At 46.8% G+C, this 13871-nt stretch overlaps 1 protein-coding gene across 4 annotated transcripts in view; it reads left to right on the top strand.

Annotated features, from left to right (window-relative positions):
* The window catches only part of ndrg4 (NDRG family member 4), a 259801-nt gene that overhangs the window by 220354 nt on the left and 25576 nt on the right, over positions 1-13871 (top strand). For all 4 annotated transcript variants that reach the window (XM_038807026.1, XM_038807025.1, XM_038807024.1 and 1 more), the window contains 2 exons: positions 5716-5819; positions 7194-7250. In XM_038807026.1, the coding sequence (XP_038662954.1) occupies positions 5716-5819; positions 7194-7250 (161 nt within the window). The remainder of the gene's footprint in view (positions 1-5715; positions 5820-7193; positions 7251-13871) is intronic.

Genomic DNA, 13871 nt, shown 5'->3' on the forward strand with positions numbered 1-13871 from the left:
ACAGTTCCTGGAAACCCTGGTTTTGGAGCTGGAGCGGCAGCTGGGAATACTGAGGAGCATCTGCGAGGTGGAGAGTGTTATGGATAGCACGTATAGAGAGGTGGTCAGACCAGCGGCTAAGACTCCACAGGCAGGTTCTTGGATAAGGAACGGATTTTGAGATGGGCCAGGCAGACGAGGTGCTGCACCTGGGAAGGTAGTGAGCTGCGCGTTTATCAGGACCTGGGTGCGGGGCTGGCCAAAAGGAGAGCGAGCTTCAACAAGGTGAAGACGGCCCCCTTTAAGAAGGGGGTGAAGTTTGGCATGCTATATTCAACACACTTGTGGGTAACATACAAAGGCCAGGAACTCTACTTTGGGTCGATAGAGGAGGCGATGGAGTTTGTTAGAGACAATGAACTGGCAGGAGAATGAGGACACTGAACACTGGAGGAGGTATTCCTGTTTTGTATTATTGTGGTTTGTCTGAATCACTTTTGCACTGGGTTAGGAGCCCCATGATGAGCCTAATCCCGTGGAACATGAGTGAATTGAATGGGGCGATCAAGCATGTTCGCGCATTTAAAAAGCTTAAAGGAAGACGTGGCGATGATATAGGAGACACACCTGAGGGTGGTAGATCAGACTAGGCTGAGGAAGGGATGGGTAGGGCAGGTATTCCATTCGGGGCCAGATTCCAAAATAAGGGGGTGGCGATTTTGATTAACAAGCGGGTGACATTTGAAGTGGGAAGTATGGTGGCGGACTCGAGGGTGGTAGATATGTTATGGTGAGTGGGAAGCTGAAGGCGATGCCGGTGGTACTGGAGAACCTTTATGCTCTGAACTGGAATGATGTAGAATATATAAGGTTGGGGAAGATCCCTGATCTGGACTTACATCGGCTAATAATGGCGGGGGGACCTTAACACAGTTATAGATCCAAGGCTGGATCGGTCGAGGTCAGTGAGGGTGTTGGCAGCACTGAAGGTGCTAAAGGGATTTATGGAACACATGGGGGGAAGGGGGCGGGGGGTGGGGGGGGGGGAAGAAGAGATCCATGGAGGTTTGGGCGGCTGAGAGCGAAAGAGTACTCAGTCTTCTCCCACGTACACAATGTGTATTCATGATAGGACGTTGCTTGCGGGGGTGATGGACGTTGAGTACTCGCCGATTGTGGGGTCTGATCATGTCCCGCACTGGGTGGACTTGCGGGTGAGTAAGTGGGGGGAGGGCAGTGCCCGCAATGGAGGTTCGATGTAGGACTGTTAGCGGAGGAAGAGGTGGGTGAGCAGATGAGGGAGGCCATTCCGAGGTATGTGGAGATGAACGATAGAGGGGAGGTTTCAGCAGCTACAGTATGAGAGGCGTTGAAGGCAGTGGTGAGAGGGGAGTTTATATTGATATGGGCGCACAGGGAGAAAGCGGAGGGGGCGGAGGTGGGTAGGTTAGTGGAGGAGATTCTCCAGGTGGACAGGAGGTATTCGGATGCCCCGGAGGCAGACCTGTTGAAAGAGCAGCAGAAGCTGCAGATGGAGTTTGGGTTGCTAGCCACAGGGAAGGTGGTGGGGCAGTTGAGAAGGGCGAGAGAGGCAGTGTATGAATATGGGGAGAAGGCTAATAGGATCCTAGCACATCAGCTGAGGAAGCGGGAGGCAGCAAGGGAGATTGGGAGAGTAAAGGACAAAGGAGGGAAATACGATCTTGGACCCAGTGGGGGTGAACAGGGTGTCCAGGGACTTTTACTGCAAGTTATATGAGTCGGAACCCCCAGCCGGGGTGGAGGGGATGAGGAGGTTTTTGGAGGGGTTGGATTAGGGGGTCCCAATTAGGCTGGTTGAAGTGGTGGTGGGGCGGGAGGCTATGCATTCGTGCAAGACCCCAGGGCCGGATGGGTATCTAGTGGAGTTAGAGAAAAAAATTTGGGGAGTGCTGGGGACCTTGCTGGTAAGGGTGTTTCATGAGGCTAGGGAGCGAGAGGTGTCCCCCCCCCCCCCCCCCCCCCCCCCCCCCCCCCGGACGATGTAACAGGCCTCAATTTCTCTCATCCTGAAGCGGGAAAAGGACCCGGAACAATACAGATTGTACAGGTCAATCTCCCTACTAAATGTTGATGCCAAGTTATTGGCCAAGATCTTGGCCTCGAGAATAGAGGATTGTGTACCAGGGGTGATAGGCGAATACCAGGCGGGATTTTGTGAAGGGGAGAAATTTGGCGGTGAATATTAGAAGGCTGTTGAATGTGGTAATGATGCCCTCCGAGGGAAGAAAGGTGGAGTTGGTAGTCGCCATGGATGCGGGGAAGGGACAGGACCAGAACATATATGTACGTGGTTGACAGGGCCCCTCCCACACCGCACACAAACGTCCTCCACCCTCTCAAACAAGCGGTTCATCCTCAACTTCATCAGGTGTGCTCTGTGTACCACTTATAACTGCATTAACCCCAGTCTCGCACACGAGGTTGAGGCATTTACCCTCCATAATACCTTGCATCACAAACCCTCCTCCAGCACCGTCCCTTCTCCCACTTGGTCTTAGCCACTCCAACGATGCCCTTTCTTCCTTCAAAATCCTCCCATATATTGCCGAGATTACCCCTCCCCCCAACCTAATTTCCGATAGCATCCCCTCCAACAAAGAGGACGGTGCCACACAGAAATGTCGTAAAAACTGTCGCAAAATCCGTACCTGCATTGACCTAAAGGCCTCCCCCGCGGAATGCCAAACTTCCAAGCTCACAAATCGCCCTTTTAAACTTGTGTCCTTCATTTCCATCACCCCTGCTCCTCCCAACCCCGAAACCTAGCGTCCAGCCTTGCCGGCTCAAACACATGATTTCATTGAATCAGCATCAGCTTCGACCCCAAACGTGCCAAAATTGCCTCCAAATTTTCAGCGTGGCCACCACCACTGGACTCCCCGAATATTTCCCTGGGACAAACGAGAGCGGCACCATTGCCAGTGCCCGCAAGCCAGACTCCCTACAAAAACCAGCCTCCATCTTCACCCACATAGCCTCCGGCTCCCTACTCCAACCTCTCACCTTCTCAGCCTTCGCCGCAGAATAATAATACAACAGGTTTGGAAGGGCCAGACCCCTGACTGCTGCCCTCTCTGGAGCACTGTGTTCCAAATCCTTGCTACTTTACCTGGCCAGGCAAATGGCAAAATCAGCCATGCCACCCCCACAAAAACACTTTTGGCAATTAGACCGGAAGGCACTGAAATAAAAATTAAACCCGTGGCAAGATATTAGTCTACACCTGCCCTGCCAATGACAGGGAAAGACTGTCCCTTGATGGTAAGTAGATGGGAGTCGAGAGCGAGAATCTCTGCCACGGTCTTTCTAATGAGCTCAGCGGCGTCCCAGTTTGGGTCATATATACTAAGTGGCTTGCTAAACATTATGTAGCCTCCCCCTGGGTCAGTCACCGTGTTTGTCGCTGTAAAAGCTATCTTTTTGTTGAACTGTATGGCCACCCCCCTCGCACTTGTGTCTAAGCACACCTAATATGTCTGTGCCTTCCAGGTTTCCCTTGCCCTCAGTCGGTCCTTCTCTTTTAAGTGTGTCTCCTGAAGAAAGACTACATTGACCCTCAGGCTTTTTAGATGAGCTAAGACTCTGGATCTTTTAACTGGTCCGTTCAGTCATCTCACATTCCAGGTGACCACCCTGATAAGGGGTTTCTATCCCCCCCCCCCCCCCCCCAAACGTGGGGTCAGCCAAACTACCTTGTGGATGTGCCTCTGCATGCCCGGGTTTCCCTTAGTTCAGGGACCATCCAAGATGTTCGCCCCCCTCCTCCTTCATTCAAACCAAGTTCCAACTTTGCATGCGACCTGTTGTGACCAGCATTGTATTCTTCACCCCCTCTCATCCGCCTTACTCCTTTCATTTTACTTGCTTCCCAATTGCCTCCCCCTTGCCTGCCCCCCTCCTTCCTTTGCCTCTTGCACCCTGCCCCCACCCCACCCCGCCCACGCCATACATTCCTTCCCTCACGGGAGATACGTCGCGCCCCCCTCCCCCCCACATCCTCTTTTTTACTCCTGTGCACCAACGTGCTCAATAATGTGGTGGCTCCCCATGGAAAATGGATACTTATGTTCCAACCCGTCTCATTCCTCCCTCCATGACCCCAAGTACAGTAACCCAAAACACGCCCCCCCCCCCCCTCGTTCGTGTAGGTCCATATTGTTCTTTACTGCCCCCTCCCACCACACTATTTCTTCCCAAGTCCGTTCTTCCATATGAACCCGTTTGCTTCCTCCAGCATGTTGAAATAGTATTCCCTGTCAGTATACATGACCCATTGTCTTGCCGGGTACAACATGCCGAATCATACCTTATTTTGGCCCTGTTAAACTCTACCCGGCCAGGTCGGCTCCAATGTCCTGATAAATGTGGGTGGTGTGTCCTTCCCATTTCCATGACCGCATGCTTCTTGCTCACCTCAGAACCCGTTCCTGTCCTGGAATTTGTAGAGTTTTGCTATTATTGCCCATGGTCGTTTCCCCGACTTAGGTTTACGCTGGCACACTCTTAAGTTTTCAATCACTGTCCCTTCCTACCATACTCTGATTATCATTACCTTTATTGCTACCTTAATCTATTGCCTTACATTTACCTTTGAATGTACTCAATCTTCCCCTATATGATCCATTTCCCCACTGGTTAGTTTAATGCCCTGCCTATTTCCCTAATTATATGGTTGGCTAGGACATTTTACCCAACATGACTCGTGTAGACCGTTCCAACGGTACAGATCCCACTTTCCCCAGTACAGGTTCCAGTGTCTATGAATCAAAACTCATTTCTCTCACACTAATCTTTGAGCCACACATTCATCTCTCTAATCCTATTTAGTTTATGCCAATTTGCATGTGGCTCAGCTAATAATCCAGAAATTAGTACTTTCGAGGTTCTGCTTTTTATTTTAGTGTCAAGCTCTTTCTACTGTCAGTGCAGAACCTCTTTCTTAGCCCTACTGTACAACCACTGCATCCTCCCCTCCCACTGCAAATTCCTCTCCAGCCCTCAGCAGATATCCTGAATCCTGGCACCTGTCCTCAGTTTGAGTGTTCAGGCTTCACTGAGCAGAATACAATATTTAAATGCTTTAAATGGAGCAAGATTTAAGTTAACTAAAATGCCCTGATGTGGGCAGAAGTCTCAGACCTCCCTGTCCCCACTGTATAAAACCCAAACAAACCTTTGCCGTTCATTCTGCTGTTACCCTTTCTCTACGGTGGGCTATGGGCTATGCATGTTGGAACTTATCCAAATCGAAACGTTCAGCAGGTTGTTTCATTAAATAGAAATTAGAAAATGTTCACTCGAAAGGTTTGGGTGATGAATCTCTGGAAACAGTAAACAACCCGTGTTTGCAAATCAAATTTGATTATGGTGTGCACTGGCATCCTAGCCAACATCATTAAAATCAGTGAATGATGAATGAACCGCAATGGCCGAATAAGTGCTACAATTACCTTCCACAACCCAGGGCTGGGGGAATGGGCCGGTCTTGAAGAAATAAAATTAGTTAGGACATCTGATTGTGATTGCTGGCCCATCCCGTACTCCAAGCATGCCAACTTAAGTGAGATAGCACAAGGCAGCCTATGCCCACGCAGTGATACCCAGCAGAAAATTCAAGAGAAAAGGGAGAAAGCAGGAGGTAGATATGGAAGACAGCAGAGTCGTGTGTAACAGTGTTTCTACCTCCTGTCTCAGGAGGAACTGATGAACAATACGGAGCTGGTGCAGAGCCTCCGACAACAAATAGGAGCTAACGTCAACCAGAGCAATCTGCAGCTCTTCTGGAACATGTATAACAGGTAACACAGGCACTCCTCAATATAGGTAACATAGGCAGTCATCAGTACAGGCAGTGCTGTCACAGGCAGTCATCAGTACAGGCAGTGATGTCACAAACACTCAATCATAGAACAATAGAATCCCTACAATGCAGAAGGATGCCATTCGGCCCATTGAGTCTGCACCAGCCGTTGGAAAGAGCACCTTACTTAAGCCCACGCCTCCACCCTAACCCAGTAACCCCATCTAACCTTTTGGGCACCAAGGGGCAATTTAGCATGGCCAATCCACCTAACTTGCACTTCTTTAGGCTGTGGGAGGAAACTGGAGCACCCGGAGGTAACCCATGAAGACGCGGGGAGAACGTGCAAACTCCAAATAGACAGTTACCCGAGGCCAGAAATGAACCCGGGTCCCTGGAGCTGTGAGGCAGCAGTGCTAACCACTGAGCCGCCTCCTCAACACAGGTAACACGATCACCGACATTCCTTAGTACAGGCAATGCTGTCACAAACACTCCTCAATATAGATAACGCTGTTACAGGCAGTCCTCAGTACAGGCAATGCTGTCACAAACACTCTAGATAGGTGACGCTGTCATAAGCAGTGCTATACAGGCAGTGCTCTCATAGTCACTCCTGAAAATAGGTAACACTGTCACATTCCTCAGTACAAGTGATACTTCCACAGATCCACCCCAATAAGGATAACATTGTCACGGGTATCACTCATTACAGGCAACATTTGCACAGACACAGATCATTCCGGCGATATTAGCCTAAAGTTAGGGTTGAGCATTGAGACCTGGCGCCCCCTTTTTTTGAGCGTAGCAAAACCGATAGTAAAAATTGAAAAATCTGTTAGTTTTGATCTTATCTTGGCAAGCATTTAGAACTGTTATATTTCATTAAATGAGCTTGTAGCTTTTTGTTTACATTTATAAATTGTACTCCTTGTTCCAAAATTGAATCTTCTGAAACAATAGTGTGAAAAGAGGCAATTCGGCTATTGTGCTGGTCCTTTGACTGGACCAGTTCGCTCCAGTTTCCTGTTTGGTTTTGTGCTGACCCTGTAAATTTCTGTATAATGTAATTGCAAATTAGCACTCAGCTGCTCTGGCCGAGTGTGATTTAACACCACAAAGGATGTTTGCCTTGCAGTCCCTGACACCAGTTGCGTTTCAAAATATCTTAGCTGAGATTACATTTAGAGGGCAGTTATCAACAGTTCCTGTGCCCCTGGAGAGGGGAGGAGAGCAGAGCTCAAGCTAATACCCTTTGGAGCCTAATGAAAGTTTGTATCACAGAGCACCCCACATTTACTTTTGAAGAAATTAAAATGGAACCAAACTATGGTTCATATTTTAAATAATGACATTTTCTTCTTTCCCACAGTCGCAGGGATTTGGAAATGAACAGACCTGGAACTGTGGCCAATGCCAAGACTTTGCAGTAAGTATTCAGCTCTCCCCTCAGATTGTCATCCGTTCCAACACTACAGTCTGTCAATAGCCACACTGTATTGAATTGCATTTATTGTCGGAAGTCTCAAAACACCGAATCATTCCTTTTTAAAATTCATTTACGGGATGTGGTTGTCGCTGGTTAGGCCAGCATTTATTGCCTGTCCCTGGTTGCCCTTCAGAAGATGGTGGTGAGTTGCCTTCTTGAACCGCTGCAGTCCATCGGGTGTAGGTACACCCACTGTGCTGTTAGGGAGGGAGTTCCAGAATGTTACCCCAGCAGCAGTGAATGAGCGGCGATATATTTACCAGTCAGGGTGATGACTGACTTGGAGGGGAACATGTAGGTGGTGAGATTCCCAGGTATCTGCCACTCTTCTCCTTCTAGATGGTAATGGTCGTGGATTTGGAAGGTGCTGTCTGAGGAACTTTGGTAAGTTACTGCAGTGCATCTTTGACGGTACACATGGCTGCCACTGTTCGTCGATGGTGGAGGGTTTGAATGTTTGTGAAAGGGGAGCAATCAAGCGGACTGCTTTGACCTGGATGGAGTCGAGCTTCTTGAGTGTTGTTGGAGCCGCACTCGTCCAGGCAAGTGGAGCGTATTCCATTACACTCCTGACTTGTGCCTTGTAGATGGTGGACAGGCTTCGGGGAGTCAGGAGGTGCATTACTTGCCAAAGGATTCCTAGCCCTGCCCTGCCCTGTTAGCCACAGTACTGGCTAGTCCAAATCAGTTTCTGATCAATGGTAACCCCCCCAGGATGTTGCTTGCGGGGGATTCAGTGATGGTAATGCCATTGAATATCAAGGGGTGGTGCTTTGATCCTCTCTTGTAGGAGATGGCCATTGCCTGACATTTGTGTCATTGCCTGATCCATTTCTACCTGGTGCAAACACCCCTATCACTGCCTGCAGCATGAGGGGAAATATGCCGGTCTCTGACCCCAGCATGAGGGGAATATTCCCATCACTGATACCAATGTGAAGGGAACAATCGCTGTCATTGGCCTCATTGTGAAGGGAAAACCACCCTTTCTTGGTCCCAGCCTGAGGATAAGTATTTCCATCACTGACCCCAATATCAGGGAGAATACCCCTGCCACTGACACAATTATTAGATGAATAGTTCTGTCACTGATCTCAATGTAAGGAGGAGTCTCGTTATCATTGACCCAAATTGCTCTGAAGGGAAAATTTAGGCTTTAGCATTATTTTCTGCTCCCTCTACTGTTTATGACCATGTCTATGTGAAGTTAGAACCTCCTATATCCATCATGTGCCCATTACTTCCAGCAGCTAACTTTTATCCCTCTTAGTCTTCTGGTTACATCACCTTTCATTTTTCTCCCCTTGGATACTTTGCTCCACCACAACCCATCACTTCATCTGTTATTGTCCCAGGCTCGGATCTCTCCCCGGTAACCCAACAACTATTTTCGGTACCTGTTCCAGCATCCTGCAGTGCATCCATTATAGAGTCATAGATGTTTACAACATGAAAACAGGCCCTTCGGCCCAACTTGTCCATACTGCCCAGTTTTTGCCACTAAGCTAGTCCCAATTGCCCGCATTTGGCCCATATCCCTCTAGCCCCAGCTTTCCCATATAACTGTCTAAATGCTTTTTAAAAGACAAAATTGTACCCGCCTCTACTACACATGTGTAAAGTGATTGGAAATGTAGGGTGCGATACAACCAAAACATTTCTAAGTGTCATTTTTGTCATGTTCGGTAGACTGGCCGATATGAATGATGTTACAGAACATCTAATTTAAATAATTTTTTATGAAACAACTGAGTGGTAAAGATAACTGGAGTAAATAAATAACAAACTACTAACACTAACATTATAGAGCTATAGCAAAATACATCTTATCCACCAACACAACTTACTCCCAACTCCCCTGGACACAGAACCACATGATACATTTACACTGCCCCCCCCCACCAGCTGGTCGGATGTCATGTACAATATTACAGGCAGAATTGCATATCATCACATCCCTTTCCTTTTGAAAATTTAATTATTTACATTCATTAGATCAGTTTTTAACAATTCAATCTAATATGCATAAATATTTACATCTTTAAACTATTTACAGTCTGTCACAAATTCAGTCTCTCAGGTTTACGTCTTAGCCTTGTTGATCTTCTGAGTGGCTGCTGAACTTGTGACGTTACTTCATCTTCCTTTATAGCTGTGGATGCTGCTTGATCTTCTTCTTTTGTTGTGTCTGTATCTTGTGTTGTGGTTCTGTGTGCTGCACTGTATCTTCTTCAGCTGTCTTAGGACTGCTACCTACTTGTTCTGGTGGTTGTATTCCAAAAGTTTGCCGAACTTTAAGCAGAGCTCTTCTGTTGCTTCTTAAGACAACACCTTCATCCGTGATGATGATATATGAATTTGGACCTGCTTGTCGCAGTACCTTCGCATACTTAGACCATCCATTCCCTTTGGAATCTTCCAGTCTGACCGTGTCATAGAATCGTAGAATTATAGAATTTACAGAAGGAGGCCATTCAGCCCATCGAGTCTGCACCGGCCCTTACAAAGAGCGCGCTACACAAGCCCACGTCTCTACCCTATCCCCGTAACCCAGTAACCCCCACTTAACCTTTTTGGACACTAAGGACAATTTAGCATGGCCAATCCACCTAACCCTCACATCTTTGGACTGTGGGAGGAAACCGGAGCACCCGGAGGAAACCCACGCAGACACGGGGAGAACATGCAAACTCTGCACAGACAGTGACCCAAGCGAGGATTCGAACCTGTCATCCGGCTGTAATGGTTGGAGTCTTTTCCCGGATCTATCGTAAAATCCCTTTTGCCTCCTTTTTTGAGAGATCAGTTGCCTCGCTAATGTATTAGGGCACCATTATTGCCTCCTGACCAGCAGCACCAAACTGAGCCATTCTCCTCTCTCACCAGTCTTTCTGACCAGTACCCCCACTGGAGGCTAATCTCACGAATCTCCTCCTTGTTACCGTTCACCCCATCTTTCACTGTGTTCTTTGTCTCTTCCAGCAGACTGCCCCTCTCCACATCTTCCTCCAGGATTCTGGAACTCTCCCCTTAATGAAGTATCCCTATTTGGCTATAGTTTCCAACAAATAGTCTTCCCAAACCGCTGAGTGGTGACATTGACACCAAATCACACATTGACCTCTTCCCCCACTCCTCTGGTACCTTTTCCTTTGAGCACCTCTCTTTTCCCAACCCTGTTAACTTTCTCTTATAACCCCCATTTTCGACAGCCCTTCCAAGCTACTGGACTAGACTAAATATCTCCTCATCCTCGCATGAAAAAATCAAAATGTAAGGTGACTTTGGGAATGAAAGGTGGGGATGAGGCGACTTTGGGAGTGGTGGGAATGAGGCTAGAGGCAGAGGTATACAGGCCTGAGGAAAGAGTTGGCCCAAGTAGACAGAGCACAAATAATTACGGGTAGGACAGTTGAGGAACAATGGCAGATGTTCATACATACTGCAAAAGCTGTGGTAAACTGGCGGATTGGGAGAATTTTAATGTTCAGGAAAAGGCTACTAAAAATAAAATCAAAAGGGCTAAGATGAACGACGAAAGGAAACTAGCAGAAATCATAACACTGATACCAAAAGTTTCTGGGAAGAGAATAGCTAAAATAAATGTGGGCCCATTAGAGGATGATACTGGTGAGGTAATAATAGATCATAGAATTTACAGTGCAGAAGGAGGCCATTCGGCCCATCGAGTCTGCACCGGCTCTTGGAAAGAGCACCCTACCCAAGGTCAACACCTCCACCCTATCCCCATAACCCAATAACCCCACCCAACACTAAGGGCAATTTTGGACACTAAGGGCAATTTATCATGGCCAATCCACCTAACCTGCACATCTTTGGACTGTGGGAGGAAACCGGAGCACCCGGAGGAAACCCACGCACGCACGGGGAGGATGTACAGACTCCGCACAGACAGTGACCCAATCCGGAATCGAACCTGGGACCCTGGAGCTGTGAAGCGATTGTGCTGTCCACAATGCTACCGTGCTGCCCCTAAATGGGAATGGGAAGCATAGAGATGGTGGAGGCACTGAATAAATAATTTGCTGCTTCACGGTAGAGGATAATAAAAACTTTCCAAAAACTAGTTAGTACGGAGGAAATTGGTGCAATAACCATTATTAGGGTGATGGTATTGAATAAACTAATGGGATTAAGGGCAGATAAGTCTCCGGAACCTGATGGTCTGCACCCTAAGGTATTAAGGGAGGTGGCAACACAGATAGTGGATGCATTGGTTTTGATATTTCAAAATTCCTTGGATTCTGGAAGAGTCCCAGTGGATTGGAAACATGCTAACATGACGCCCCTATTCAAAAAGGGATAGAGGCAAAAGGTAGGAAACTATAGACCGGTAAGTTTAAACTCTGTGGTGATAAGTTGCTGGAATCAATCATTAAAGACGAGATGGCTGAATATTTGGAAAGACAAAGCTCAATCCACCATTGTCAGCATAGTTTTATGAAGGGTAAGTCATGCTTGCCAAACTTGGTTGAGTTCTTTGAGGACGTAACCAGCAAGATGGATAATGGGGAACCTGTGGATGTGGTATATCTAGACTTCCAGAAGGCGGTTGTCAAGGTAGCGCATAAAATACTGATCCAGAAGGTGAGATCACAGAGGATTGGGAGTAGAGTACTAGATTGGATAGAGGATTTGCTGACTGACAAAGAAGAGTGTCAGGTAAATGGGTCTTTCTCTGGCTGGCGAACAGTAACTAGCTGGGTGGTACAGGGGTCAGTCCTCAAGACCTCAACTGTTTACAATCTATATAAATGATCTGCATCAGGGACAGAGTGTAACATAGCAACATTTGCAGATGATAACAAAATAAGTGGGAAATCAGACAATGAAGAGGAGATAAAAGATTTTACATATGGATATAGATAGACAAGGAGATTGGACCAAAATTTAGCAGATGGAATTTAATGTGGATAAGTGTGAAGTTATCCATTTTGGCCGAAAAAATAGAATGGCCAATTATTATCTCAATGGAAAGCAGGTTCAAAATACATCTTGGCAGTGGGATTTGGGTGTCTTTGTTCATGAGTCGCAAAAAGTCGGTATGGAGGTAAAGCATAAATGGCAAATGGAATGTTAGTGTTTATTGCAAAAGGACTGGAGTTTAAAAGTGGAGAAGTGCTGTTGCAATTGTATAGGGTGTTGGCGAGATCACATCTGGAATATTGTGTACAGTTTTGGTCTCCTTATTTGAGGAAGGATGTGGTGGCATTCGAGGCAGTTCAGAGGAGGTTCACCAGATTGATTCCAGGGATGGAACTCATTGCCCCGTAGTGCGGTAGAGTCTGAGTCATTAAATGGTTCCAAGAGTGAGATAGATATATTTCTGATTTTAAAAAACAGGTCAAAAGGATATGGGGAACCTGCAGGGAGATGGATTTGAGACCAGGAAGAGATCAGCCATGATCTGATTGAATGGCAGAGTAGGTTGGAGGGACTGAATTGTCTACTTCTGCTCCTAATTCCTAAAAACACTAATGACACCCAACCCTCCCTCTCTACCAGCTCTCTCAACCCTGAGTATCTCTATGTTGTTAAACGTTTTGTCCAACATCCAAGTCTTGGAAGCGATGCAATTTATTCCAGTTAAACACTGGAAAGATCAAAGCCATCATTGCCATAAGCTGACCTCATTCCCTTCCCCAGCTGTTCTCTTTGGATGAACCAGATTGTTTAAACATTGGTGACCTGAGCTAAGCTTTCAATTCCATATTCCTTCCCTCACAAAGACCAGGTACTTCATTATCAAAGAAAACAGTCACCCTCCATCCTACCTCAGTCCATTTCCTGCTGAAACCCATGTGTGTCATCTTCCATGCTTGACCAGTCTCATACTCTCATGGCTGGCCTCCCATTTTCCATAAACTTTAGCTTATTCAAAACTGTACAAGTTGCCATTCAACATTTTAGTAATGTCAACTTGGAAGCCTGAACTAAGTCTATTTAGAGGTCTGAGTGTTTAGAAATCCTCTTTGCAGAGAGAGAATTAGTGCTGCTAATAGAATACTATAAATTGCAAAACAATATCCACTTACTAAAGACCCCAACTTCTCTCAATTTTGTGCATTCTTCCTCCCCAACCTTCAACATACCATAGATCTAGGTTCAATACCATGGAATACCGAGCTAAAGTAGCTTGACCTCTTCACCTTCCAATCTCCTGCTTTAAGTTCTTTGTACACCTCACCTTTAACCAGTCAATGGTCTTCTATCCCAGTATTTCCTTTTTTGGGTCAGCATTGATTTATTTCTGATTACACCCGTGTGAAGTGCTTTGCTTCATTTTCCTGGATTAAAGGTGATCGGCACATGCAAATTGTAAGGAGGTTATGCCATTGGCCCATACCCTTGTATCAATGCTCGTGCAGGAATGCGACCCTGTTATTGACCATTACTCCATATTGACCACCTTCCTTCCTCTCTGTGACCCCTATCCTCCCATTAGGCCAAGAATTAATGAGTGTAATGCTGAAGCCAGTGAGGCTTTCATCAAAGACTCACTTTTTTTTTCAGAGCCCTGTATTTATTTATTTTTTGACT

Source organism: Scyliorhinus canicula, chromosome 9 (assembly GCF_902713615.1).
Source record: "Scyliorhinus canicula chromosome 9, sScyCan1.1, whole genome shotgun sequence".
NCBI classification, from domain to species: domain Eukaryota; kingdom Metazoa; phylum Chordata; class Chondrichthyes; order Carcharhiniformes; family Scyliorhinidae; genus Scyliorhinus; species Scyliorhinus canicula.